This window comes from Pteropus alecto, unplaced genomic scaffold (assembly GCF_000325575.1).
Source record: "Pteropus alecto unplaced genomic scaffold, ASM32557v1 scaffold25, whole genome shotgun sequence".
NCBI lineage: Eukaryota > Metazoa > Chordata > Mammalia > Chiroptera > Pteropodidae > Pteropus > Pteropus alecto.
Genome location: NW_006441955.1, coordinates 29,392,667 through 29,417,432, shown reverse-complemented (window position 1 = coordinate 29,417,432; position 24,766 = coordinate 29,392,667). Strand labels below are relative to the sequence as shown.

The window sequence follows — 24,766 nt, the reverse complement described above, 5'->3', positions numbered from 1 at the left end:
ACGAAGAGAAGCAAGCTTTTGTCTTGTTGATGTTACTGGTTGAGGTGGGGGTAAGAGCAGGGGAAGCAGTTTTTATCACTCCTATCCAAAACCTATTCCAAACCATATGGAAGGTATCGGGTGACTCGACAGAAGCAGGGCTTGGGCATTCTTCTTGTTATCACTTTGAGGTAGATGGCTCAAACATCTTCACTTGTGGAAACTCCTTCAGAAAGGTTAATCAAGTTCTTCATTCCATTTTCCCTCTACTTAAACTCCTGTCCCCTCTTCCCTACCTAAATCGCCAGCAGGTACAGTTCTCACCTTTAATCACTCTCTCTTCTCACGCTACTTAACTACATTCTGCCTTTTATTTTTATATGTTTTCTACTTGCTGTCTCAGATAGACCATAAGAATTTGGGGATAGAAAATGTCTCTTTTGTAAGCCCCTTTCCCACTTAAAGTGTAAAACAAAAGCATTACCTAAATTGCAGATACTCCATAAACTCCATAATTGAATTAATTTGGAGTGCATTTTTGAACCCCACTCACTATTTTGTTTTCTACGTTTTTTTCACTCTCATCTTCAGACTTTCCATAGAAATGATCTCCACAGAGGACTGATTTACAACACTGTCTAAAATAATGACTCTTGAGAAGGAAGAGGAAAATTCAGGGAGTCCATCACCTCTGCAAAGTTTTGTATGTGGGAATGTGAGCTTCTGGCTGGAGGGAAGATCAGCTTTCATCAGAATTTTCCCCAAAATCATGACTCTCACTGGCCTACAGCAAAAAAAAAAAAAAATTTTTTTGGCTAAACAGACACCCCAAACTGGCAGTGGGGTGGGGGTAAGAGAAGGATCAAAGCATACACAGAGAATTCAGTTTGAAAGGAAAATAAACCCACTTGTAGATCTATATGTTTCCTATATCTAAAGTTTTCTTTTTTAAAAAAATGGTTTAACTTTCTCTCTGTGGTTTAAGGAGCAACCTTAATCCTAAATCTCAGATGCAGAAGCAACCCAACAGAAAAGATCAGACTTACACTGGGAATAAACTGAAGCAATGCTTTATTGCAACCACAAAGCACCAATCCAACAAGGCATTGACACACACAGAGATTGGACAGATGTCTCTTTGAACAGAGATGTAGCAAGCCCACTTCTTCAAGTTCTTAAAAACAAGTACTTAAACCAGGAATCAAACCAAGCATCAGAGCAATTAAAAAAATAATCACACCATCATGAAGGAATATATATAAAAATATTCTGTACTAGTAACAAGCCTTTTTAATCTGTAACTCTTGGCTAATTTCTTCAGAAACAAATTATTATAAATACAAACCATAAAGTGAAAAAAATGCTTTCTTCGGAAACAAAGAACCAATTTAAAAGCAATTCTATGCAGAAAATACTATTACCCTTGTGAAAGCGAGCTGCATATGGATGGATATCCCCAATACACAACACCGTTTCTCTTTTCAGAGCTACGGTTCTGCTCCTGAAGGGGGCATGATGCACGTTCATTTCAAACATCGCAGCATATCCTAGTGAAACCTTAATAAGGTCAAGTGGAGGACCCTCTATAAAAAAGGGCGTTGGCAATACCATCCAAATAACACAAGCTCTAAGGAGCAGAGGAATCCAAGGGAGACAGCTATCCCTTTCTCTTTTCTCTCCCTCCCCAAGTCTGTAACCAAAAGATGATCATTCCATTAAATTCTTTGTTAAGGATTTTGGGAAAAGCAATCTATGAAGAAATGACGAAAACCCTTATGAATTCAAAGCCTTTCTGGGGAGGGGTGTCTAATCATGTCAAAGACTGGTTTTTTTCACTCTCTCTGACAAACTCCACAATGAAAACCACTCTGTCCACATGTTATCCTTGCTCCTCCTGGCTGAATTCAGGTCAGCCGATGGATTGCCTAGTCTATCCAATAGGATAGCGTTTCATTTGATTGAAATTCTTCACATATACACATGTATGTATTCTGTTTACAAAGTTTCATCACATGAAACTAAATTACATCATTGTGTATTTTTTGAGGTCTAAGACCCCAATTCGACTGTACTATGAAGAGTTGTTCTTTAAATGCTTTGACTGCAGAGGTTTTACATGATACTCGTAGATTTTCAGAGCAGGCCCCAATTTTAACTGAAGTCCTGTCAACACGTCATTTCTTGTCATCAATAGCAAGGATTTTCCATCAATTTCCTATAATGGAAGCACAGGATAAAGACGACATTAAGTCCAAAAGCTCAAGAATAATAGAGAAAAAAGGAAGTTCAGAGAAAAAAAGTCATATTGATTGTCTCCAAACTAAAATCATTACTTTTTCACTTATGCTAAAATGGAAAAAAATGGAATCTTCTAATTTTATTTTCCATGTCCTACTTTTATTTTGGGATTACATACAATTCATAGCTGTTCTTGTTTTCAAAATCACATCACAAATGTCATGTCTTAAAAAAGTGATGGCAAGCTTGGAGTACATATCCTAAGAATCTAAGATGTTGCTTCCGAAAGGAATAATGACACTTTCCATTTATAAAATGTATTTAAGTTTATGCAGAATTTTGTGTACTTAATTCCTAGAACAACTCTGTAAATTAGGACAGGCAGGGATTATCATGTTAATTTCACAGGCAAACCGAGAATCAAGGCAAGAAGTTAATCTGCCTAAGATCAAGAAGTTAGGAAAGAATGGCACAGAATTTGAACTCTCATCTGCCTACAGCCAAAGCAGATGCTCTTTTCACAACTCCCTTCTGTTTCTCTTGACACTTAGAAGTAAATATGTGTTGTCTAGATGAATCAATGGAGACTAGAATCTTAGATTTTCTGAATCTTGTCGATCACAACAATAGGCATTGGGAAAACAACTCACTCACTGTGATCTTCTTTTCTACCCTTTCAAAGGAGAACCATCCTGCCTCAATGTGAAAATCAATCTCTCATGCTGAGGGCCCTACCACACTTTCCATTAATGGATCCTCGAATTTTGAAATAAGGTAGTGAGGGTGCAGCAGGGCCCATTCGCTTTCTGTCCTGTTCTCCTCCGAGTCCTCTTTCCTTACCCTTCAGGTACCCAACCAGGTACCCCCTTCACTCTAGCTACCCTGGAGACTACAAAGCTTTGAGGTAAAATAAAAATGGGCTGCTCATGAAAGATATGAAGACCCTGAATATAGAAAGGGATTTGAAACTCTTGGAAAAAAAGCATTGAGAAGAATGCTGAATGCCACCTTATTTTTGTTATTGTCTATTGCGGAGAGAAGCTGAGCTTCTCCTCTTTTTAGGGGACCTGGGTTCAAGAGATGGACCAGAGGTACATACTCAGTCAGCCTCAACATATCTGTTTATGATTTTACCACATACATCTTTACCCACCTCCCCCACTGTTGGACAGACAAGGGGACACATTGTGCAACTGCAACTACATAAACATGTGACTTCCTCCTACACCATCCCCAAGAGGGCCATTCCTCCAAACTCTCTCATATACTTTGCCAGGTTGTACAGAAAACGTGCTTTGAATGTCTGAGTGTGTTGGAGAAATAGCACCAGGCTAGGGGACTGAAGAAACACCCAGTTTGTGACCTTGGGTAAGTCCCCTCCTCTTCTCTCTCCTCAGTTGGTCTGGGGGGATATTGGGTTTCTGACAGGATTCCATGAGAGACCACTCTTGCAAATGCTCCCTGAGCTATGAGTTACACAATCACTTGTCATTATTCCTTGACAGGACAAGGGTCCTCACTTCACTTGTGAACCAGCTAACATGAACCAAAGCAGAAGGACAAGAAATACTTCTAATTGGTCTATGGTATGTTTCAGTGCTAGAAGCCTTCATTCTGTCATCTACTAGAAAACAAAGTGTCTCCCGTTAATTTGTAAGAGACAACTGTTCAAAACAGTAACACATTAAACAAGCAGTTGGTTGATAGGGCAAGAGTGGGAAAGTAAGGGCATAGGAATTGACTTTTTAATCCTAAAGTTGTGGGGTTTTTTTGTTTTTTGTTTTTTCTATTTAGGCAGCTAGTAATTCCAATAATGGCTCACCAGTGAAACCCACAAACAGTGTGAGAGTTGGCTTTTGACACCTGGATATCAATCACAGTAGCAGTTCTCAAAGCATTGTGAGGTCGCAGGAATCTGAATCATAGATTACTTCAAAGCTCATGCTCTCTTATGCACTGAGACGAATACTGACTCATTTGGAATGCTTACAGAGCAGCATAGCTTCCTGCTCACCCTCTTTACTTTGCTGGTGTTTGCTCATACTTAACTTACTACATATTTTAAACAGGCATCAGGAAGAGATGACACTGCTTTCATTTCTATACAACAAGAAAACCTCCTTGATTAACTCAAAGTGAATTTTTAAAAAGTCTTTGCTGGCAAAAAGTCCTTCTACAACTCAGCATTTCTGTCAAAAGCCAAGTATATCAGTGAAAAATGCTGAAATTTGCTTTTATTTAAGACAAAATGGAAAATCATGTTTCATGCTCCAATTTGACATTCCCTTTGTTCAGTAGCCACACTGCATTTCACCTCGGATAAGGGTTGGTAAAGGAAAGCTGTTTGGAAATCCTCGTTTAAAGCATTTGAAATAAATAGAATTCATACAACAAAACTTTCCTCTTAAACCATTACTATGGTAGCTCAGATAAATGGGAGTAGAATATGGCATAATGGAAATGTGAGCTTCCAGGTCAAGGAAACCACAGTTTGAACCTTGTCTCTATGGCTTATTATATGACCCTGGGTCAGGAACTTAACTTCCCTGAACCTTAGTTTCCTCACTTGTAAAATGGAAATAAACCCCTGAAGGATTTTCGGATTAGAAATGATGTATTCATGTCAGGCACCTAGCACAGTGCCTGATATCTAGGAGGCACTCAATGTGGAAATGTACAGGCTTTGAAAGAAAATCGGTCTTCTGCTTCCTTTCTGGAAGCGTGCTATCTGCTTGAATGCTACCCTTTGCCAGAGGGATACAAGACTATTCCTGTTCAGGTTAAAAAAAATTTCATTAAAATTTAAAAAATTCAAAGACTACATAAAACAGTTATCTCTTAAAAATCACAAACACAGGAAAGTTCCTTGAATTAAGAAAGCCAATCACTGGTTACATAACTTCTATAAAAGTTTGCAATGCAAATAAAAATCCAAATTTTGCCAGTCAGCGTGGTGTACTAGAATGAGCCTGAAAGTAGAAATTGGAAAATAGAAGTTCTACTGCAGACTCCATGAAGTAACTTTCCACAAGGAACCAACCATTCCTCTGGATCTCATTCATTTAGTATAAATGAAGGGGTCAGAAGGTGATCAGTTCCAGTTAAACAAATAAAAATCCTATAACTTTGCATGTAGATAATGATTAAAGCCAAAAAAGAAAAAAAGATAATTCATATCTTTGGATCCTGTTTACACATCTGTGTTGAGGGATAATCATTTATTAGTTTCACTGAAACTTTTTACATTGCTTCTGTTTTCTGTCTTCATGTTAAGAGTAACCAAGAGTAACCAAGTACCTGTTGGGCAATAAAATTCAAAATGTTTGCATACTAGAAAGTTCCAGCAAGTATTCATGCATGGAAGTAGGGTTTAGAGATGTCAGGTATAAATTCTCAATGAAGGCAAGATCCTAGATCTACAAATAAATGAATAGGATCTATAGATGTTACAGCTCAGTAGATAAGCATATGTTTTAGAGTAAGACACTATTTTATCACTTATTAGGTGGGGCCTGGGACCAGTCACTTAATCTCTGTAAGTTTCATTTCCTTATCTTTATGATGGGCAGGAGGCAGGGGATAGCTACTATATTTCACTCCTGAAAGTATTATTGAGACAACACACATGAAGTAGAATTCCTGACATCTACTGAGTACTCAATAAATGCTAGCTATTAAAAAAAAGTATATAAAAAATCTAAACCCATTTACTTTTCACTCTTTCTCTCTGTCAACATTAATCTACACCTAAGTAGCTTTTCTAGTTGAGCCTAACTGTGACATGGTCCATTGGAAATGTATGGAAAGATGATGAGGTGGGAAGAGAAAATCCTAAGAGAAAGAGGCTAGAAAGAGAAAAAGAGAAACCATTAAGAAAGAGCCAACTGCACAACAGCAAGGTAGGGCAGGAGAAAAGCTGAAGAGAAATCGATGAGGTTTATGATATTAGGGCCTTGACTCAGGTGGCCATATTTGTGGTGGTGGTCTCTGATGTTCCAAATATAGTGCAAGGGAAACAAAGGATCAATTTAGAATCAGAGGACTTGGGTCTAAAGGCCAAACTCTGCTGCTTCCTAGTTCCTTGCGTAACATCTGACCCATTATTCACTTCCTCTGCGAAATGAGAGGTTTGGACTAAGCTGACCTCTGTCCATTCCAGTTCAACACACTCTCAAATTCCAATTCTGTCTCTGACAAGCATCACTTACCAGCTTCACAGGAAAATCTCCCTGTGAAAGAATATAGCAGCAACGTCTTACCAATGACCTGGAGCAATCTGGTGAAGTAGGCTTTCTTCTTCCACTTCAGTCTTCCCTCTCACATTTTCTAGAACTTTCTTTGTAACAACTCTCCTGCCATTGACTATCTGGCTACAAGTGGTGACCAATCTGAACTTTCCCATTCCACTGCTTACGAAGGGCACAAATGTTCCAGAGGAAGAGGGACTTGGTCTGGAGCCCAGGGGTACAAAAGTGGAAAATCCTGTGTCCAGTATGGGGATCACATCGAAGAAGGAGGAACGGGATCTCCTGGCCCCACCTGCACAGCCAGCGGGAACACAATCTCCTGAGAAGAGGTCTTCATCTTCAAACACATTTTGAAAGCCAGAGTGTGGCCTCTTAAACCACAGTTCTTCCTTCAAATAGTTTTTGTCTCTGCCATCTCCTCTGTTTTCTCTTTTGATGTGATTCCCTCTGGACTTGTCATAGTCGTTGCGTTTCTCAGCGTCAGACAAGACCTCATAGGCCTTGGCTACTTGTCTGAATTTCTCCTCAGCTGCCTCCTTGTTTTCTGGGTTCTTGTCTGGGTGTACCTGAAGAGCTAACCGGTGATAAGCCTTCTTAATATCAGAGGAGGAAGCATTTTGAGGCACTCCTAGTATTTTGTAGTAATTCACCATGTTTCTTTAAAAGATCTTTCCCCACCAAGGCACAGAGCTTATTGTTTGAAGGATTTCCGTTTAACTTTAGAAAGGAAGATGGTAAACTACTCAAGTCTACACTAAGATCCTTTGAATGTGATCACATGGTTCTTGGGACAAATTCTCTTCTGGGGAAGAAATTCCTCTTTGGTGTAGCTGTCCTCTACAGTGTCCTCGCCCCTCCCTGCCTTCTGCAGCTCATTGTGGGTAGAGTAACTGTGACTCAACATTATCAGCCAATGACTCTCAGCTGATGCTGTGCTTGTCTTACATTCCTATTGGTGGAAAATTTAGGGTGGATAATATACATGTTGGGGGAGAGTTCACCTAATTTCAAAGAGCAACACTGACCAACTTGTTAACAGAGAGAATATATTTGTGTGACTCAAAAAGAAGTCTTTACCTCATTTATTAAACTAACAGTCAGAAGCAAAATAGGTCTTGTACTTAAATCAGGCACAAAATCCATTTTGGCTAATTTGTGAGGACTAATGCCTTCAGTGACTAAATAGGCATCTCCCTGTGTTATTTAATATTTGCTGCTGGGCCAAAGTGGGTGATAAAGGGGCTCTATCACCAAAACAAAACAAAACAAAACAAAACAAAAACAAAAAAATCTAAAAAACCTTGTACACATTTCTGATGTAGAAAGAATGCAACTCACTTCATCAAATGAGGAAACTGGGTTACAGAGATGTCTGCCTAGATTTAAAAAAAAAAAAAAGCAGATATAAGGAACAGAACTAGAAGTGAAGGCTTTTCATGTATGATCAGATAAGGCTTCTTCACTTCATTTCATCTTCTAAAGTTAGCCTTTTTGAAATTTATCTCTGGGCTCAAGGACAAAACTAAGTAGCAGCATGACAACAACAAATGCTTTAAAAATGGCTTTAAAGCTCATGTGTAGCAAGGGCTGCCAGTTGCTCTTTTTCCAGGACACACAACTACACATTTCCCAGACTTCCTTGCAATTTGGTATGTCCATGTCTGGCCAATGACATGGGAAAAGGTGGGTATGCATCTCTTTCAGGCCTGCCCCAAAAAACCACATATGCGCACTCCTTGCTCTTTATCCTTATACTAACTGGATGTCAATGCCCAGATGACCTTGACAGCTTCTGGCTGAAGATGACAGAGCCTCCATCGGCCTGGGTTCTTGAATTACAGTGAAGCAGATACCCCCACTGACCACCTTGGACTATTTATATGAGCAAGAAATAAGCATCTACTATTATTAATCCATTACACGTTTTCATCCACATGTAGACAGAAATTAATCTAATACACCGAATATTTCTACAACTTCACCTTCACTTTTAAAACCAACTCTTATGTCAACAACCAGAAAAGTCCTACCTCTGCCAACACTGGACGTCCAATATCCTATTCTATCTCTCACTCATCACTCTAATTACACTCACTTTTTCATTTCAACTCCACTTTTTCCAGGGTTATGAGTCTCCTTCGGGTTCCTCTTTTGTACCAAGTCTATATCTTATAACTGGCCCTGGGAATCATTCTTTTACATATTCTCTTAGGCTATCAGTCCTCCACTGTGTCCATGTCACAAACACTCCACCTAGGAGCAGTCTAGCTTTTCTGACCCCTATACCTGATGCAGCTGGAAATAAATCAAGAAACCATAAAGATGAAACATTGTACTTGTGCAGTGTACCCATCTCAGCTGGGTCAGTAGAATACCTCAACAGTTCTTTTGTTTATCCTTGGTCAGCTCCGTCTTCCATTCCCTTTGTTGGCCATTCTTAACCTTCATTGCTCTCCTCTAGTTTCTTATTAAAACTCCATCCATCCTGTCCACTCTAAGCGAAGGAGCCTCTCGTTTAGCAAAGTTAATTGAGACTGTCACGAACTCCCTAATGTCCCTGAGGACAAGGGCACTCTTAGCTGTATCTACACACATCCTGACTTATGCCCCTAGAACACTGGGGTATAGTGGAAGGGCAAGAAAGATAGAGGAAGATATCTTTGTCTTGCTTAGAATTAATCCCTTTATATTCTTTTTTTAAAAATAAAATAGTTGAATTTTTTACTGACCAAACTGAACCAAATCATAGACCAAATCGTGTGTATTATGGCTGACATTACATTTTATTGTGGTAAAACACATATAACATGAACTAGGCCATTTTAACTATTTTTATGTGTATAATTCAGTGGCATTAATTACATTCATGATGTTGTGTAATCATCACCTTTATCTATTTTTCAAACTCTTCCATTACCTCAAACAGAAACTCCATTAAGCAATAACCCTTTCTCCTGGCCCTTGATAACCTCTAATCTACTTGGTGTCTCTACAAATTTGCCTATTTTAAGTATTTCCTATAAATAAAATCATACCATATTTGGCTTATTTCACTTGGCATAATGTTTTCAAGGTTCCATGTTGTAGCATGTATCAGAAGTTCATCTGTTCTTATGACTGAATAATATTCCATTGTTTACATATACCACATTTTGTTTACCTAGTTGTTCATGCAACTAGGTTTTTCTTCCTTTTGGTTATTGTGAATAATGCTGCAATGAAAATTTGTGTACAAGTATCTGTCTGAGTCCCTCTTTTCAATTCTTTTGTGTGGCATTGCTGGGTCATATGGTAATTCAATGCTTAATTTTTTGTAGAACTGCCAAAGTGTTATCTACAGCAGCTACACCATATTGTTCGCCCACCTGCAATGCATGAGGGTTTTAATTTCTCCATATCCTGGTCCCTCCATACCCTTTTGATCTCATCTCTTTCCTTATCCTCAGGGAGTTTGCTTCATTTAACTGTCCTGAATTTCATTCAATTTTAACCTGTCCAATACTTTTGGCTACTTTCCTGCATGTAAATAAGTTTGAGTGTTTCCTCTCTTATGAGGAGAGTCCTTATACCTACATGATCCTCCAGTTACTGGTTCTCCCTTCCCTTGCCTGCCCCTCACCACTCCTCAACTTAGAAAAAAGGGTCTTCCACATCCCAAACAGTCATCCACACTCCTTCATCCAACTCCACTGGAACTCCACCGCTATGCACAGATCCCATTGGGCTTCCCCTTTTTGAGGCATTTGACATCATTAATTATTTCTTTTTCTTCAGAACTCTCCCCTTCGTTGGTTTCTATATAACCTTTCATTACTGGTTCTCTCCCCACTTCCCCGAGTGTTCTTTCTCAGTTGCTTTTGCTAGTCGTCTTCCTTCTCCTAACAATGAAAACCTCAGTGTTTCCCAAGGTGCTGGCCTTGGCCTTTTTCTCTTCCCCTTCTAAATGTCTCTCTCACTGTTACTCTCTTCTGTGACTGCTGATAGCTCTCATATCTCTGTTTCTAGGCCTCATTTCTCCCCTGAGCTGTCTACTAGATATACCCATTTTCACGTTCTACGGGCCCTCAAATGTAATATGTCCCATACTATGCTCATTACATACTTTTTAAAACTTACCTCCCACAGACATCCTGGTTAATGGCACTACATTATAACCACCCAACCTGGAAACTTGGCAGTCAGTCATCCAGGCTTCTACCCTCTTCCATCTGTGAGCAGCGAGCTCAGTCCAAGAGTTACAGCGGAGAACCAGGATGGGACAAATCTTCAGTCTCTATTGTTAACGATCCACTAAATTCTTTCGACTGTCTTCCCAGATTTTTCAAACTATCTCTTACTTTCCATCTCCAATGAACTATTACAGCAGTTTTCTTGCCTTTGGTTTCCTCGTCCTCCAAACTACTCTCCACATTGCCACTAAGATTAATCTTTCAAAAACACAAATTCCATCATGGCACTTCCCGCTTACTATGCTCCAGTGGTTTCTTAGTGCCTGTTAGGTAAAGTTCTCTTCTGCCAGGCAAACCAGACTATTATCTGGAGACCTGTTTACCCTTCAGTCAAATCCCTTGGCATTCCCTGGACCACACCTCTTACTCCAAAGTACCTGTTATTCTCAAGATAAACCATGTTATTTCAGGTCCCCATGCCTTTGTATTTGATCCTCCCTCTGCCTGGAATCCTCTGTGCTTCTTTCAAATGGTTCTCATACCTGTAATGATTTCAAATGGCTTTATTAAAGTAAAAAAAAAACTTGTAATAATGAGCATTATTTTACTTTAATAGTCTTGTACTTATTTGAATATGTTAGAAAAATCTATAACAACTACGGAAACAACTGAACAAGTGAAAAAGCCAAAGAAGCACTACACACCTATCTTAAAATGTCTTGTAATTGTTCTCAATTCAAATGAATGATTTAAACCATTTGGGATTTTTGGTTTATGGAAACCTACTCCGTTTTAATCAAAAATTCAAAAGATTCTTTCCTTGTTTTGTTTTCAGTTTTCCTGGCTGTTTTCTTATTGTTAGCATTACCCGTTTGCTTTTTAACTCTTTTCTAATCCTTTTATGGGCTGACAGGACACATCAGCAGTTTGAGTTTACACTTCATCTGTTCATTACGCTATAAAATACTTTAAGCTTTTCAGAAATATCAGGTGTAAAAGCACCTTGAATATTTTCAGTACTTGGTACTATAAAATGCTGATAAAGTAATAAAAGTTATTTCCAATTTGTGGGGTTTTAGCTGGTCTAATTCAGAGCTGGATTTACTATAGAGCCAATGAAGCTTAAGTTTAGCCTTAGCAATTTTGTATTCCTAATTTTGTAAATTTTTTCTCAAGGCGGCCTCTTAGAATTGTATAAGTTTTGAACTCTTCCCAAATCTGGATTTTTCCCGGGTCTTGTTAGAAGTATCCTTCTAAAATCACTACCGCTGAAATCCACCTGGTCATGATGGACACATGCTCAGGGTTGCTTTGATGGCCTCCCCACTTTACTACTCCATTTGAGGTGGTTAGTGTTACTTGGTAATTTGTAGCAATAAGAAACTTCACTTATATGTATTAAGTCAGTGGCCTCAGAAACTTATCAAAAGTTAGCAAAAAGCCATCTGAAAAGAAATGCCAATCTTATCCTTTCAAATTAATGGCTTAAACAACCAATTGGGTATTTCAGAGTAAAATATTGTTGCTATTCGTGTCGTTTGGGGAAAGTGAGGTGATAAAGTTAATTTGTCACCATGAATTGCATATTATTTTGTCATGATACTCTGAGAAAAAAATTATGTCAGTGACATACACTCTACTAAAAACAGAATCACTGATGTCACCCACTTTTAAGCTTGAGGAATCTGAGCAATATGAATTATACGGTATTGATTGAATGACAGATCTCTATCTTCCATCTTCATATATATTCTGAATAAATGAGTCAGACAGATAAAGATAGAAATGAAGTGACTTTACTACAATGGGCAGAACTGTCTTTGTGACTTGCATTTTGGCTCCAGATTGAGTGGTGAAGTTTCTGTACTGGACTGCCAGAATGCCTTAACTGGCCACTAGAAGCACTGTCAATAGAGATGGCTTTACACCAGAGAATGATGCTCATTTACCTGTAGAGTTTGACAAAGTGAACCTGATCCTTAATGTTCTGAGTGAGGAAGCTGGCAATGCTTTTGAATTGAGGTTGGTCAAAAGGTTCTCTCTCAAACTAAAGCTCTTAGGAAAGTAAAATTTCTAAAGTATCTTTGACTCTTGAAAACCAGGCAACCTATATCCATGGGCAAGTGCCAATTTTTTATCATCTAGTCACAAAAATTCAACTATGTATATATATCATCTCAAGTGTTTTTGGGCCCTATGCTTTGCATTGAAAGCATACTTCATGAGGGCAAGTTCTAAAATAATACCTGACTCTTAATATAGGAGCTTAAGCAAGATTCTGCTTGTTTAACTCAATATTCACTATAGAAATTTGAGTCCTAGAAAGGTAAATTTGCCAGGATCACCCAGTAACTATGAATCAACCAGGAGAAAAGAAACCAGGAGTCATGACTCTCACTCATGCCCTTCACTACAACCTGTGAGGTCTCTCTGCTAGAAGACACTTGGGAGAACAGACACCACAGTGTCTGTGGGAAAGAGACATAATACTGACAGAGCTGGAATCACTGCCTTCTCTAGGAAGGGCTCCCACTGCCTCCTTCTCTTATGGGCCAGTGAACCCTCTGGAGCAGAATGTTAATGAGGCCAATAGGCCCAGCTCCCTTGATGACACAAACCACATGCCAACCTGAGGGAGAGCATCACTGGTCATAGAAGGAGACTGGCCAGAACAGTAATACAACCCAACACATACACACACTATTGACAGTGGGTCATTTGTGTGGGAGTAGGCAGGGGGCTATGCAGGGGCCCAGGCATTCTCTTTGGAGAGTTCTTCTGTCTTGTAGTTGCGGCTCACACAGAAGGCTCAAAAGAGGTTTTCCAGAAGAAGAAAACTTGATGGGGGTAATTGCATCAGAGGGAAATTTAATGGAGATAATCGTCATGTGGTAGTGTTAAGCAAAGATCGCCAGCTTAATCCAGCTGCCTCTCCATACCACAGGAACATGGAACACCATTCCTGTCCTTTGGACAAATGTCATTCAATGGCCTGATGTCTTCTAAGAGACACATCCAAGTCTGGTTGCTATAGCAACATAGTATCCACTTATGTACTGTGAGAACATACCATAAAGACAGATGCTCTCCTTAAAGTCAGTCCATCTGAGGGTCTGACATCAATGTCAGTATCCTAGTCAGCTCATGCCACTATAGCAAGATACCACAGACTGAGTGGCTTCAACAATAGAAATGTATTCCTCACAGTTCTGGAGGCTGGTAGTCCAAGATCACAGTGGCAACAAGGATGGGTTCTTGGTGAGAGCCCTCTTCTTGGCTTACAGGTAGCTGCCACCTTGCTGTATCCTCACGTGGCAGAGAGAGAAAGAACAAGTTCTCTGGTCTCTTCTTTTCAGGGCATTAATTCTCATCACAAAGGTTCTTATCCTCATGACATCATCTAAATCTACTTATCTCCCTAAAGTCCAACCTCCTAATACCACCTTTTCGGGAGTTAGGGTTTTGACATACACATTTTGTGGGGGACACAAACATTCAGACCATAAGAGTCAGCCATGAAACTATACTTCATGAAACATCATTGGCAACTGTGCTATTTTTTCTGGATCCACGCTTTTTTAAGGTGGATTAGGGGATGCTCTCTATCTATCCTTGCCCCGCTTATATCTAATGGCAGGGCAAAACTTTCCCTGAAGAGATTTAAAGATGTGGCTGTTGTGACCTGGAAGATGTGCCTGAAAGGGTCATGTGTTTGTGATGGGGGGTGGCCTGCAGTTTTCCCATCTGGAGGAACTTAATGAGTGGCTACTGTCTGCTTGAGGTTCATTGAGAGGAAGATCCCCGGAGGCGAAACACTGAAGATCTCTGAAGCATGATGATGGAAGAGGCAGGTTAACATGGTAGAGGTTCGTAATCCTCAACTCCTCATGAAAATCACAGCACCTGCTTGTCTTATCAGCCTGAGCCTGACTAGTGGTTCCCTCCTCACCTCCTACCTCCTTTAATGAGCAGAAGAAAGATGATACGAAGTTCACAGTAGGAGGAAGGTCGGACCACTTCCAGAGAATAATTCAAGGTAGACTCTACTTCACCCAATCACCTTTCCATGAGAATGAAGGAACTTAAGCTTCTGGTCCATGCTTGCAAAACTCCAGTCCCCTGGAAATTCTCTTTTCAGCCTCCTGAGTTGGCAGGCTCAATAGAGTAGTAAGATGATGCTCTTTTCTCCCCTAGAAAGACTTCTGAATGAAATGCTTTGGGAGAGTTTATTCTCTTTTGCTTTCCAGTGTCCCTGGTGCCAGAGCGATGTCATCCTGGAAGAAAGGGCCTCCTCCTAGGCCAAGCTCAGAGCTGGCCAGTTCCATTTCTGAGGTCCTGGCACAGAATCTGGAAGGCCCAAAGAACAACCCCTACTCCAATATGGGACTGTTGTCTCAGAGAAGTCTGAACAAAGGCTCAATCTGAAAAACACTTCTGGACAGCTGGTCACCTAGCTAAGACACTTTTTTTTTTTTTTGGTTAACTTTTCACAATATTATTTAAATATAATTTTAGAAGCGAGTTTCTCAACTGCAATGCTGCAAATGGACATTATGCCATTAAAAATTAAAATAAAATATGCTCCAGCTGATTGGCCTTCCACTTTCCAACCTGAGCTATTTTCCCTCGCAATTTTATTACACAAATTTTCAAACATAAAGAAAAGTTACAAGAATATTTTATTCCTACCTCCTAGATTTGACAATTAACATTTTGTATTCTTGATCGTACATCTACCAATCTACTCATGCCTCTATCCAATTGTCAATCCATATTTTGATGCATTTCAAAGTAAGTTGTATACATTAGTATACTTTTCCCCTAAATACTTCAGTTTGCATATCATTGTTAATATTTTTAAAATTCTTTTCCTTTTGAGGTAAAATTTAGAGGCTATGTAATGCACGAATCTAAATTGTTTGCATATATCGGTGCACAGGCAGTTACCAATGCATATACCTGTAATCCAAACCCTTATCAAGACACAGAACACTATCATCACCCAGAAAGTCCCCTCATGCCCCTTGACAGTCATTCTCCACCACCATCTATACAGGGGCAACCAAGTTCTGATTTTTTGCTATCACTGATGGATTTTCCTGTTTTCAACCTTTATCTAAATGGAACTGCTATGGTCTAAATGTTTGTGTCTCCCTCAAATTCCTACGCTGAAACTTATTTTTCAGGGGGTATTAGAAATGATGTTAATGGGTGGAGCCTCTCAGAGGTAATTAGGTCATGAGGGCAGAGTCCTTATCAATGGGATTAGTGTCCTTATAAAAGAGCCCCCAGAGAGCTCTTTCACCCCTTCTACCACGTGAGAACACAGCAATAACACGGCTGTCCAGGAAGTGAGCATGACCCAGCCACCACATCTGCAGCCGCCTTAATCTGAGGGAAGGGAATTAACATTTTGAGACATCAATATTGGGCCAGGACCTATCCTAGGTGCTGTACATTCGCTGTCTTTGTGTCCTCACGACACCACCCTATCAAGTGAGGTACGGATAGTCTCATGTTATAGATATGAAACCAAGACTCAAGAGAGATATAGTAAGTTGCTCGGGTCACACAGAGTTAGAAGAACCAAGATTTGACTAAATCCTGTGCTCTTTCCACTCTACTTTGCTAAGTACTGGGAAAGCAAATTGGAGGGGGTTATTAAGCTCAGTTAGTGCCAAGGCAAGTAGTAGATGGTACTGCATGTCTCTTAGTGTCAGATCTGTCCCTCTTTTTTCATTCCTTTCTGTTCTTGCTTTCTAGTGGGTTTAGGGTGAAGGTAGAGCTGTTCCATCTCGCAGAAGTAAATGAGCTTTAGCCCTCCTTTCTGCAGCTGTGACTCAGGGCTTGGGTTTTTCTCTTGCAGGAAGGAACCATTAGCTTGTCACTTTCCTTCTCCCTTCTCCACTCTCCTCAGTTTCTCAGCGTCTGGTATGATCAGAACTTGATGTGGAGGACATGCAGAGAGCCTCACTGATCACTCACTGCTCTCTGGTCCTCTTCTTCCTCACTTCCTCTGCCCACTGCAGGGAAGGGGGGTAATTGTGTTCATCATATGTTTCTCTAGACTGAGTTACCTGTTCCTGAAAAGCATTAGCTTGCTCCTCAAATCCTGCTGTTCGGAAATAATTGACGACATCCATCACAGCCCAGTCTGCAGGATCGGGTGGCCTCCCATTCTCCATGGAACTGCAAAACACAAATCCAGACAGTCGTCATGGTAGATCATGCAAGAGTGTGCGGCCAGGCTCACTACTCAGTCTCCTAGGGGTGGGTCCAGGCCAGCTCACTGGAACCATAGCCCTCTTTTCTCTCAGTGGCCCAGATCCTGGTACATCTCTCTCAGGACCATAATCATTCTTGTGTCTCCTAGGTTCAGAAGATCATTTCTCTTACTGGCTCAGTCACTGCTTTCCTAATAAGCCATCAGACCTTTAATATAAAGTATTTTCTATATATTCTTTTTTTAATCCAGAGATATTGAGTGGTCCAGTGATTTCCGGTGGCCCACAGTATGATATTCACTACGATATTCATACTCCTGAGTTAATAACATCAGGCCCTTTACAAAATAGCCCCAATGTAACTGTCTTTTTCCTTCTCTCACCACCTTTCTCATCCCCATCCCCACACACCCTCTCTGCAGTTCTGAAACTCCAGGGCTAAAGCTATTCCCCAGTATGCCATGCCCTTTTACAGCTCTGAGCCTTTGCACATGTTGTTCCACACACAGTGACCCCTCATTCATTTCTACCTGACAAAATCCACCATTCCTACCTAGTTAATATTAGTTCAAATGCCTCCTCCTCTGTGAGGCATTTTCTTGCTCTACCAGGGAACTGTTTTAGTTATAACTCCCTCTGCATTCAAGAACTCCATTCAAATTCCCACTGTAGCACTTTCTGTGCTGGATTATATTCTCTGCTTATTGGACAGTCTGTCACACCACAGTGGGAGATATGGGCTAGAGATACACATTGGGGCTGGACCGTTTCTCAATTTATTATCCCTAGTGTCAAGCATCTAGTTAGGAACTCAATCAATATTCAAATGACTAGATGATGATCAAGCATTTGTCCTCAAGAATCAGTGGGTAGGTAACTTGCATCACTGCATTTAGAAAGGAGGTGCAAAAGAAGTAGAAATAGAGAGAGAAAAGCAGGGACCTGCAGTTACTGTGACTCTGCCTCGCTTCTGCTGCAGGCGTATTCATCAAGATTTCTCTAAACCTCAACCAAGGCAATTCTTCCAAAGTGAACATCTGATCACACTGTTCCCCACTTAAAATCCTCCAAATTTCCCATTGCCTTTAAGGTAAATTCCAAGCAGTGTCACTTGGCTTAGGAGATCCTTCTTGGCTTAGGAGGAAGCTCCTGCTTACTCTCCAACGAGGAACACACTGGTGAGCAAACAGACATGGTGCTTGCTCTTTGGACCCATAGTCCTGCGTGGGGAAGGCACTGATGAGTAATCATACAACAAAATGTACAGCTGCACATTGTGCTAAGTGCTACGAAGGACAAGCGCACTGTACTGTGACAATTTAAGGGCCTAGAGGAGGCTTTCCCATGGAAGTTTCTTTTGAGGTAAGGTCTGGAAAGCAGCCAGAAATTAACCAGATGAAGAAGTCAGAAGATTATTCCAGGCTCTTTGACAGGAATATACACTGCCAAGGGAGCCATGCAGGTCTTGGTGGCCACACTGAGGATTCTAGATTTGTGTCTACAAGCAATGGGGACTTGTTAAATGGTCCTAGGTAAAGGGCGACCTGATCAGATTTACATTTTGAAAACAGTTCTGGAGAGATGTCAGAGGGCAAGAAGGGGTGGCAGTGAGAGGTCCACTGGAGTCATCCAAGCAGAAGATCATGGTGACCAAGCCTAGAGATGAGGCTATGGAAAAGGAGATAAGTGTGAGGGTTTAAGAGATATTTAACCAATAAAACCAGCGTGACATAGTGGTGGACTAGACCCCAAGAATGAAGCAAATGGAAGTGTCATGGAACTGGATGAAAGGTGGTTAACTCGCTTAGATGGCACCCCCAGGGTTAACTGTACACACTGAATTTGGGGTATGCTCTGTGTCTAAGTAGAGGTTTAATGTAAGACATAAGTCTGGAGTTCTAAGCAGACGAGTGGGCTAGAGGTACACATTTAGGTGACAGGAGCATTTAGAATCCTTGGGAAAAGATGAGAAGAAAATTGGGCTTAGAACTAAGCTTGGGGAGGGTCAGCATTTAGTGAAAGTTCAAAAGATGCACATTACTGAAAGTCTTCAAGCACTCGAGAATCAAGCATCTGGCTGGACCTCTGCCTCACTCCCAGTATAATGTTTTGCTCACAGTAGAAACTTAAAATATTTGATTAAAAAAAACAAAAACAACAACCAAAAAAAACCTTGTCTTTGCTAAAGAAGAGGGGGTCACTTAATAATGGCACATGTGACCAATGATTTATCAACACAGAACTTAATTTAAAAACATTTAAAGAGAACATTTACTGGTTAGAAGTGTTTTCTCTTTTGGGCTTAGAGGCTGTGCATTTGTAAACACTACATGCCCACGTACATACACACTCGTAGACATACACGCTCACACACGTGCACACACACATACCTTCGTATCATTTAACAGGCAATATACACGGGGGAAAGACTGTTTTTTGCCCAAACATTTTCAAACATGAACTATGTGTTTTAACATCAAAGTTAAATGGGTTTTTAAAAAATTATTTACGTGCTGGGATTTTCTACTATCCCATTAACATAAGCAACATGGGCTGACACTGGGGACTCTCTTTAAGGTAACATTTTCCTTCCTCTTTTGCCTAAGGTGGGCTTGAAGAATGTTCGGACGGGAGTTTGTTGTTTTAACAAATCTTTTAAGTTTTCTAATCTGCTCACTTCTAGCAGTGAGCACAGAGTCCCATAGGATTCACTTTTAAGTGCCCCAGAAAACATCTGAATTTACTCTCCCTGCGGATGGCTTCAATTAGATGTCTTTCCTCATAAAGAATAGTTATCTAATTGTAATAACAAAGTGTGCTACATTGTAATTTTAGAATGGGAAGCTTTCCTGAGTCTTATTCTGCTGGGATATGACATCACCACTTCCACAATTCTGAAATATTCTTGAGGTCTAACAATGCAGCAGAGAATACGAACTTGGCAAAACTACTGGCAGTGTATCACGGAAAACAGGAGCAATGGAGAACAGGGTACACTCTTATAAGAGGGTGAGGGGACCCACACAGAAGAAGCAAGGGGTTAGAAACTAATCAATGCATGTAATCAGCGATCCACCCAAGTTTAAGCCTGATAGCCCTCTCACCCCTCAAAAAATAACTTAGAAGAAAAATCACAATGTTAGACTACTCACATCCTGAGAGAAGAAACTTGTCTATTTTCATCTCTTCTGCTCTCCAGCACCTAGCACAAGTCTGATGGTTGCAGACAATGCACAGCAAAAATATGTTGCATTAATGGACTAATAACCAGAGAGAATTTAGAATCTATAGTACACTTTTCACACATTACTTATTATCAGCTTCCCAGCTACTTCTTAACTGTCTAGTGTAATCTGTTTTTAGAAAACTAAGGCTCAGAAAGGATAAGACCCTCATCCAAAATCACATCACAGATAAAGCTAGGATTGGATTCACATATGCTTACCTCCAAATCTATGCTTTTCCCACTCTACTTACTCATTGGTACGAATATAAAACCTACTGCTTCTCAGTACTGTGCTAGATGCAGGGTTACAAGGATAGGAATGTATAGGCCCTGCCCAGAAGCTGGCAATCTGGGGAAGGGAAGCAAACGTGTAAACGGCGAACTCTAAGTTGTACTAGAATTGAGGGGTGAACAAGTACTATTGAGGATGCATGCACTGGAGGGCCCAGCCAGTTCTGGGCCTTGACTAGGACATTTGAAGATTTTCAACAATAATTTTGAAAAGTGTCTTTTGCTCCAAACATACACAAAATTAGGCCCTGGGAGGGGATGGCTTGCAGAGGCAGATATATGCAGGCACATATTGTCAGTCTAGGTTGTTTATGTTAAAGCATGATGAATAATTTTGCCGGGTCCATCCAGTGGTTTCAAAAACAGTTTTAAAGAGGAAACTGGAGATGATCTAAGGCAATATGATGGCAGGTGCTAGGGAGACCAGAGTGCCAAGGCTGGGTAAAATTATAAGACATTTCAGAGGATGAATTTAAGTCTCACCTTTCCCCACTAGGAAAGCCATATGTCTCCTCAAGGACCTTTATTTGTGGCCAAACTGAGACACTTTGTTCCCCTCTCAATGGACCATTCTCTTATAACTCATGCATGTCAAATTCCAGAAGGAATTTAAATAGAGCTGTTTAGAACCCTTCGCAGATGGTGGATCCCATTGTGGCTGATAATTTTGCACTGATGAAATGAGATGGCAGATATAAAAGTTTCATTATCATTTAATATTTATCATTCACTGTCATCACAGCAAAATGTTTCTTAGAATACAATGTGTAAAGATGATAAATTCATAAATATTTTTCCAGGCATGGAACCTTTAAAAAATATGTATGCACTTTAACTTATTACAAAAAAATTAGCAAGAAAAGAGGGCGGAATTTGTCTACAATCCCTCGTTTAAGCAAATCAACGATTCCATTTAACCCAGTCACCTTTTAGTCCCTGTGCATACGGTTAGGTATATCATATATTGATAAAAATTATATTATGCGTGAATAATTCACTCAGGGAAATGATTATCCCTTAATTAAACAATAACCTCACTTTTAAAGAGAGCTAGAGAGACACCATCATGGGAACAGAAATGTAATAAATAACAAATTTGGCAGAAATGTGCAGATTGAGACCTTATAATGAGTGTTTTCATGTTGGCACATTATAATTTTAAGTGCTGGCAGCAATACTCTTCATTTTCTCTTTATATATTAGTGAAGACATGTGGAAAATAGTTGAAACTCTCCATCTAGCACGTGTATATTTTATGGTACTTATGATATCGTAGATTCTGAGTGTTGGTCAGAACAAAAGAGAACTCTGGATAAATACAATCCATATGTGGTTCAAAATCTCATTCTACTCATTAATTGCATTTCTGCTTTAAAGTTCAGAGCAAAAGTTACTTTAGACACTGGTTAATATATAATGGTGATATATTTACCACATTATTCTTCTTATAAAGCTAATTCTCAATGTTATTTCAGTTTCTATTCAAAAATGCACTCTAACTTTGTATTGCCTTGATCTTTATAACTTACTTTCAAAATTAAGTTAACCTACTCTTTGCCTGTATCTTAAAACAGATTTTGGCTAAAAGCAATATAATTCTGATCATAACACATTAATGTCGATCTCTTTGCCTCTGATGTATCTAAGAAGGAAGCAACCAAATAAGTTTTAGTTTTATTTCCATTCCCTTCTCCCTCTCCCTTCATCCTAACAAGCAAGAATCTGGATAAAAGGCAGACCCAAAAAGAGAAAGAATGATTCGAAGTTTCTTGACAGGATATTTTTTATTTTTTAATATTCAGATAAATAAAAGTTGACTTCATTTAGCTGCAGTACACCCAAACAATGAAAGCACTGAAAAGGCAAATGATTCTTCAAGCCTCTGTATATTCTAAATTCTTTAGCTTGGCAGTCAGAGATTTGATTCAAATATACCTTTGCAGGCTTATTTCCCATTCCAGATATGTACTGAAACCCAACTGAGTAAAATCCTGGACTTTCCCATGGCCATAGCTTTGGTTATGCCACTCAAAGCCCTCTCTGTTCAAGTTCCAGCAATCAGAATCTCATTTGTTTTTAAAAGGTACTGGTTCAATGTCCCCTTCCTGATATCCCCAATCGATCTTTTATTCCACTCATTAATTAATTTTAACCTGCCTACTATGAGCCAGGCACCCGACAATCCTTAGAAACTCATAGTCTAGTGAAGAGGAAAATCTCAATCAGCTGCATGATGAGGGTTGTGTGTTCCATGCCTTATTCCGAAAAGTGGTTAAGGGACAAGAGACATAGATAGATGGAGGAAAGAGGGCACAGAAGTGAAAGTCATCACGGCAGTGGGACGCAGGCTGTGCTGGGAGGAGAGGCTTTGGAGACTTGAATCGGCAGCAACACCAGGAGCAGGTGCCAGGGACAGACGGGGCTTTTCCCGCTACAGTATCTTCCCTCAGGCTGACGGCTTTTCCCTGAAATCGCATGGCACTCTATCCTGGGATATCTCTGCTGGGTACGTCTCCCCAACATCCCACCCATCTTTCTGAAAACAAAGGATCCTGTAACTCCCTCTTTCACTGCCTGTTCTTAACTTTGTAGTGCAAATAAAGAATTCTGAACTCGTGTAAATAAGCACACTCCTCTCTAGAGGACTCAATGAATTTTTACTCACTATCACATTCATGCTAAGCACAAATATATGAACATTTCATAAACCAATCATTAATACTAAAGGCAACTGCATAAAGACCTCCTGAAGAACTTTCCTCCTTGCTCTGGGCCACAGCATGTGATATTATTCTAGAGGACTCAGGAGTGGCTTCATTGCTTAGACAAAATCGGTTTTACTTCTGTAAGAATATCAGTAGTACACCAGAAACTATGTAGAAAACAGCAGTTTTTCAGGGCTGCTAATGTATTAAAAATATACGATACATGTTTGTGAATTCTGTTGGCTTTGAATGAAGCTTCTGCTGTCTTCATGCTTAAAATATAATATGCTTAGCTGACTCAATTTGTACATATTTTATTCTTTTGAAATGTATACTTTTTTAAGGCAGTTATTTGCAATGGACATACTGGTATAAATCAAAACAGTAAATACACTCAATTCTTAACCGAAGGTATCATTTAATCTAAGGGAATAATCAAACATGTATCATAAGACCATATAATAAGACTGAATTGTGTTCCCCTCAAAAAAATTCCTATGTTGAAGCCCTACCACTCAATGTGATTGCATTTGGAGACAAGGCTTTCGGGAGATAGAGAAGTTAAGGTTAAATGAAGGTATAAGGGTGGGGTCCTAATCCCATAGGACTGGTGGCCTTGTAAGAGCCATGTGCATGTACTGAGGAAAGTCCATGTGAGGACGTAGTGAGAAGGCAGCCATCTGCAAGCCAGGAAGACAGCTCTTCCCAGAGGCTGAATCAGCCAGCATCTTGATCTGGGACTTCTCAGTCTCCAGAACTGTGAGAAATAAATTTCTATTGTTTAAGCCTCCTAGTCCATAGTATTTTGTTATGGCAGCCAAAGGTGACTAATACACCAGATATAAGAATGAACGGACAGCCATAAAATATTAAGGAATGAATTTTAGCTTTACTAAGAAAAATAAAATTGTACCAGTTATAATTATCACTATTAACTTCCATGTATTATCTGTATTTAAAAAACCATATAGCACTCTAACTTATCCCGCCAAACAAATCTGCAGAAGGGCAATACCAGATCCTGATTAGAAGGGTAATTTTTCAGGTTTGAATTAGTGGCTCAGTTTACCTCTCCTCTCTTCCTCTCCCTTCCTCTCCTCTCCTTTCCTCTCCTTTCCTCTCTTCTCCTCGCCCTCCCTTCCTCTCCTCTCTCCTCCCCTCCCCTCCCCTCCCCTCCCCTTTCCTTTCTTCCTCCTCCCTTCCTTTCTCCTTCCTACTTATTCCTTCCCTCCCTCACTCCCTCCATCCTTCCCTCCTTCCTTCCTAACAAGCTATTTCTTAAGAGGTATTTGGTATTTAGCCACTATGAATTTCTTAGGAGTTGTATTTTATTTTCCCATGTTTTTAGTGTAGAGGTATCTTCCTATTATGATCACTCCCTGTTCCAGACTGCTGTTCTCTAAAAACAGAACCATCACTCACTGCCTTCCAGAAGAGTAGGGCAGTGTGGTTGTGGAGTCTGGGAAAGGCAGACAGAACAGATGAGAGGGGCACGATGAGGAGAGCATACCCAGGAACTACCTAGCAAGCTAGGTATAATCCCCTTATTGCTTTAAAAAAACATACATCAAAAAACTGCTGATTATTTATGTGATACCACAAAAGGACAGGAGTAGGAGTAAATGAATGAAAGCTAACACCAGTGATCAGACACACAATTACTTCTACCAGTTTCCTTCCTCTTTCC

At 40.0% G+C, this 24,766-nt stretch overlaps 1 protein-coding gene across 4 annotated transcripts in view; it reads right to left on the bottom strand.

Moving 5' to 3' along the window:
• Window positions 1-1,033: 1,033 nt before the first annotated feature.
• Window positions 1,034-24,766, bottom strand: part of SAMD13 (sterile alpha motif domain containing 13) — a 42,199-nt gene continuing 18,466 nt past the window's right edge. For 3 of the 4 annotated variants that reach the window (XM_006919356.1, XM_006919357.1, XM_025052094.1), the window contains exons 3-4: window positions 16,711-16,822; window positions 1,034-2,194 (exon numbers count right to left, since the gene is read on the bottom strand). In XM_006919356.1, coding sequence (XP_006919418.1) covers window positions 2,051-2,194; window positions 16,711-16,822 — 256 coding nt within the window. In that variant the 3' untranslated portion in view covers window positions 1,034-2,050. Of the gene's footprint in view, window positions 2,195-6,476; window positions 9,246-16,710; window positions 16,823-24,766 lie in introns of those variants that run through there. The other variant, XM_025052093.1, reaches the window with a different exon arrangement.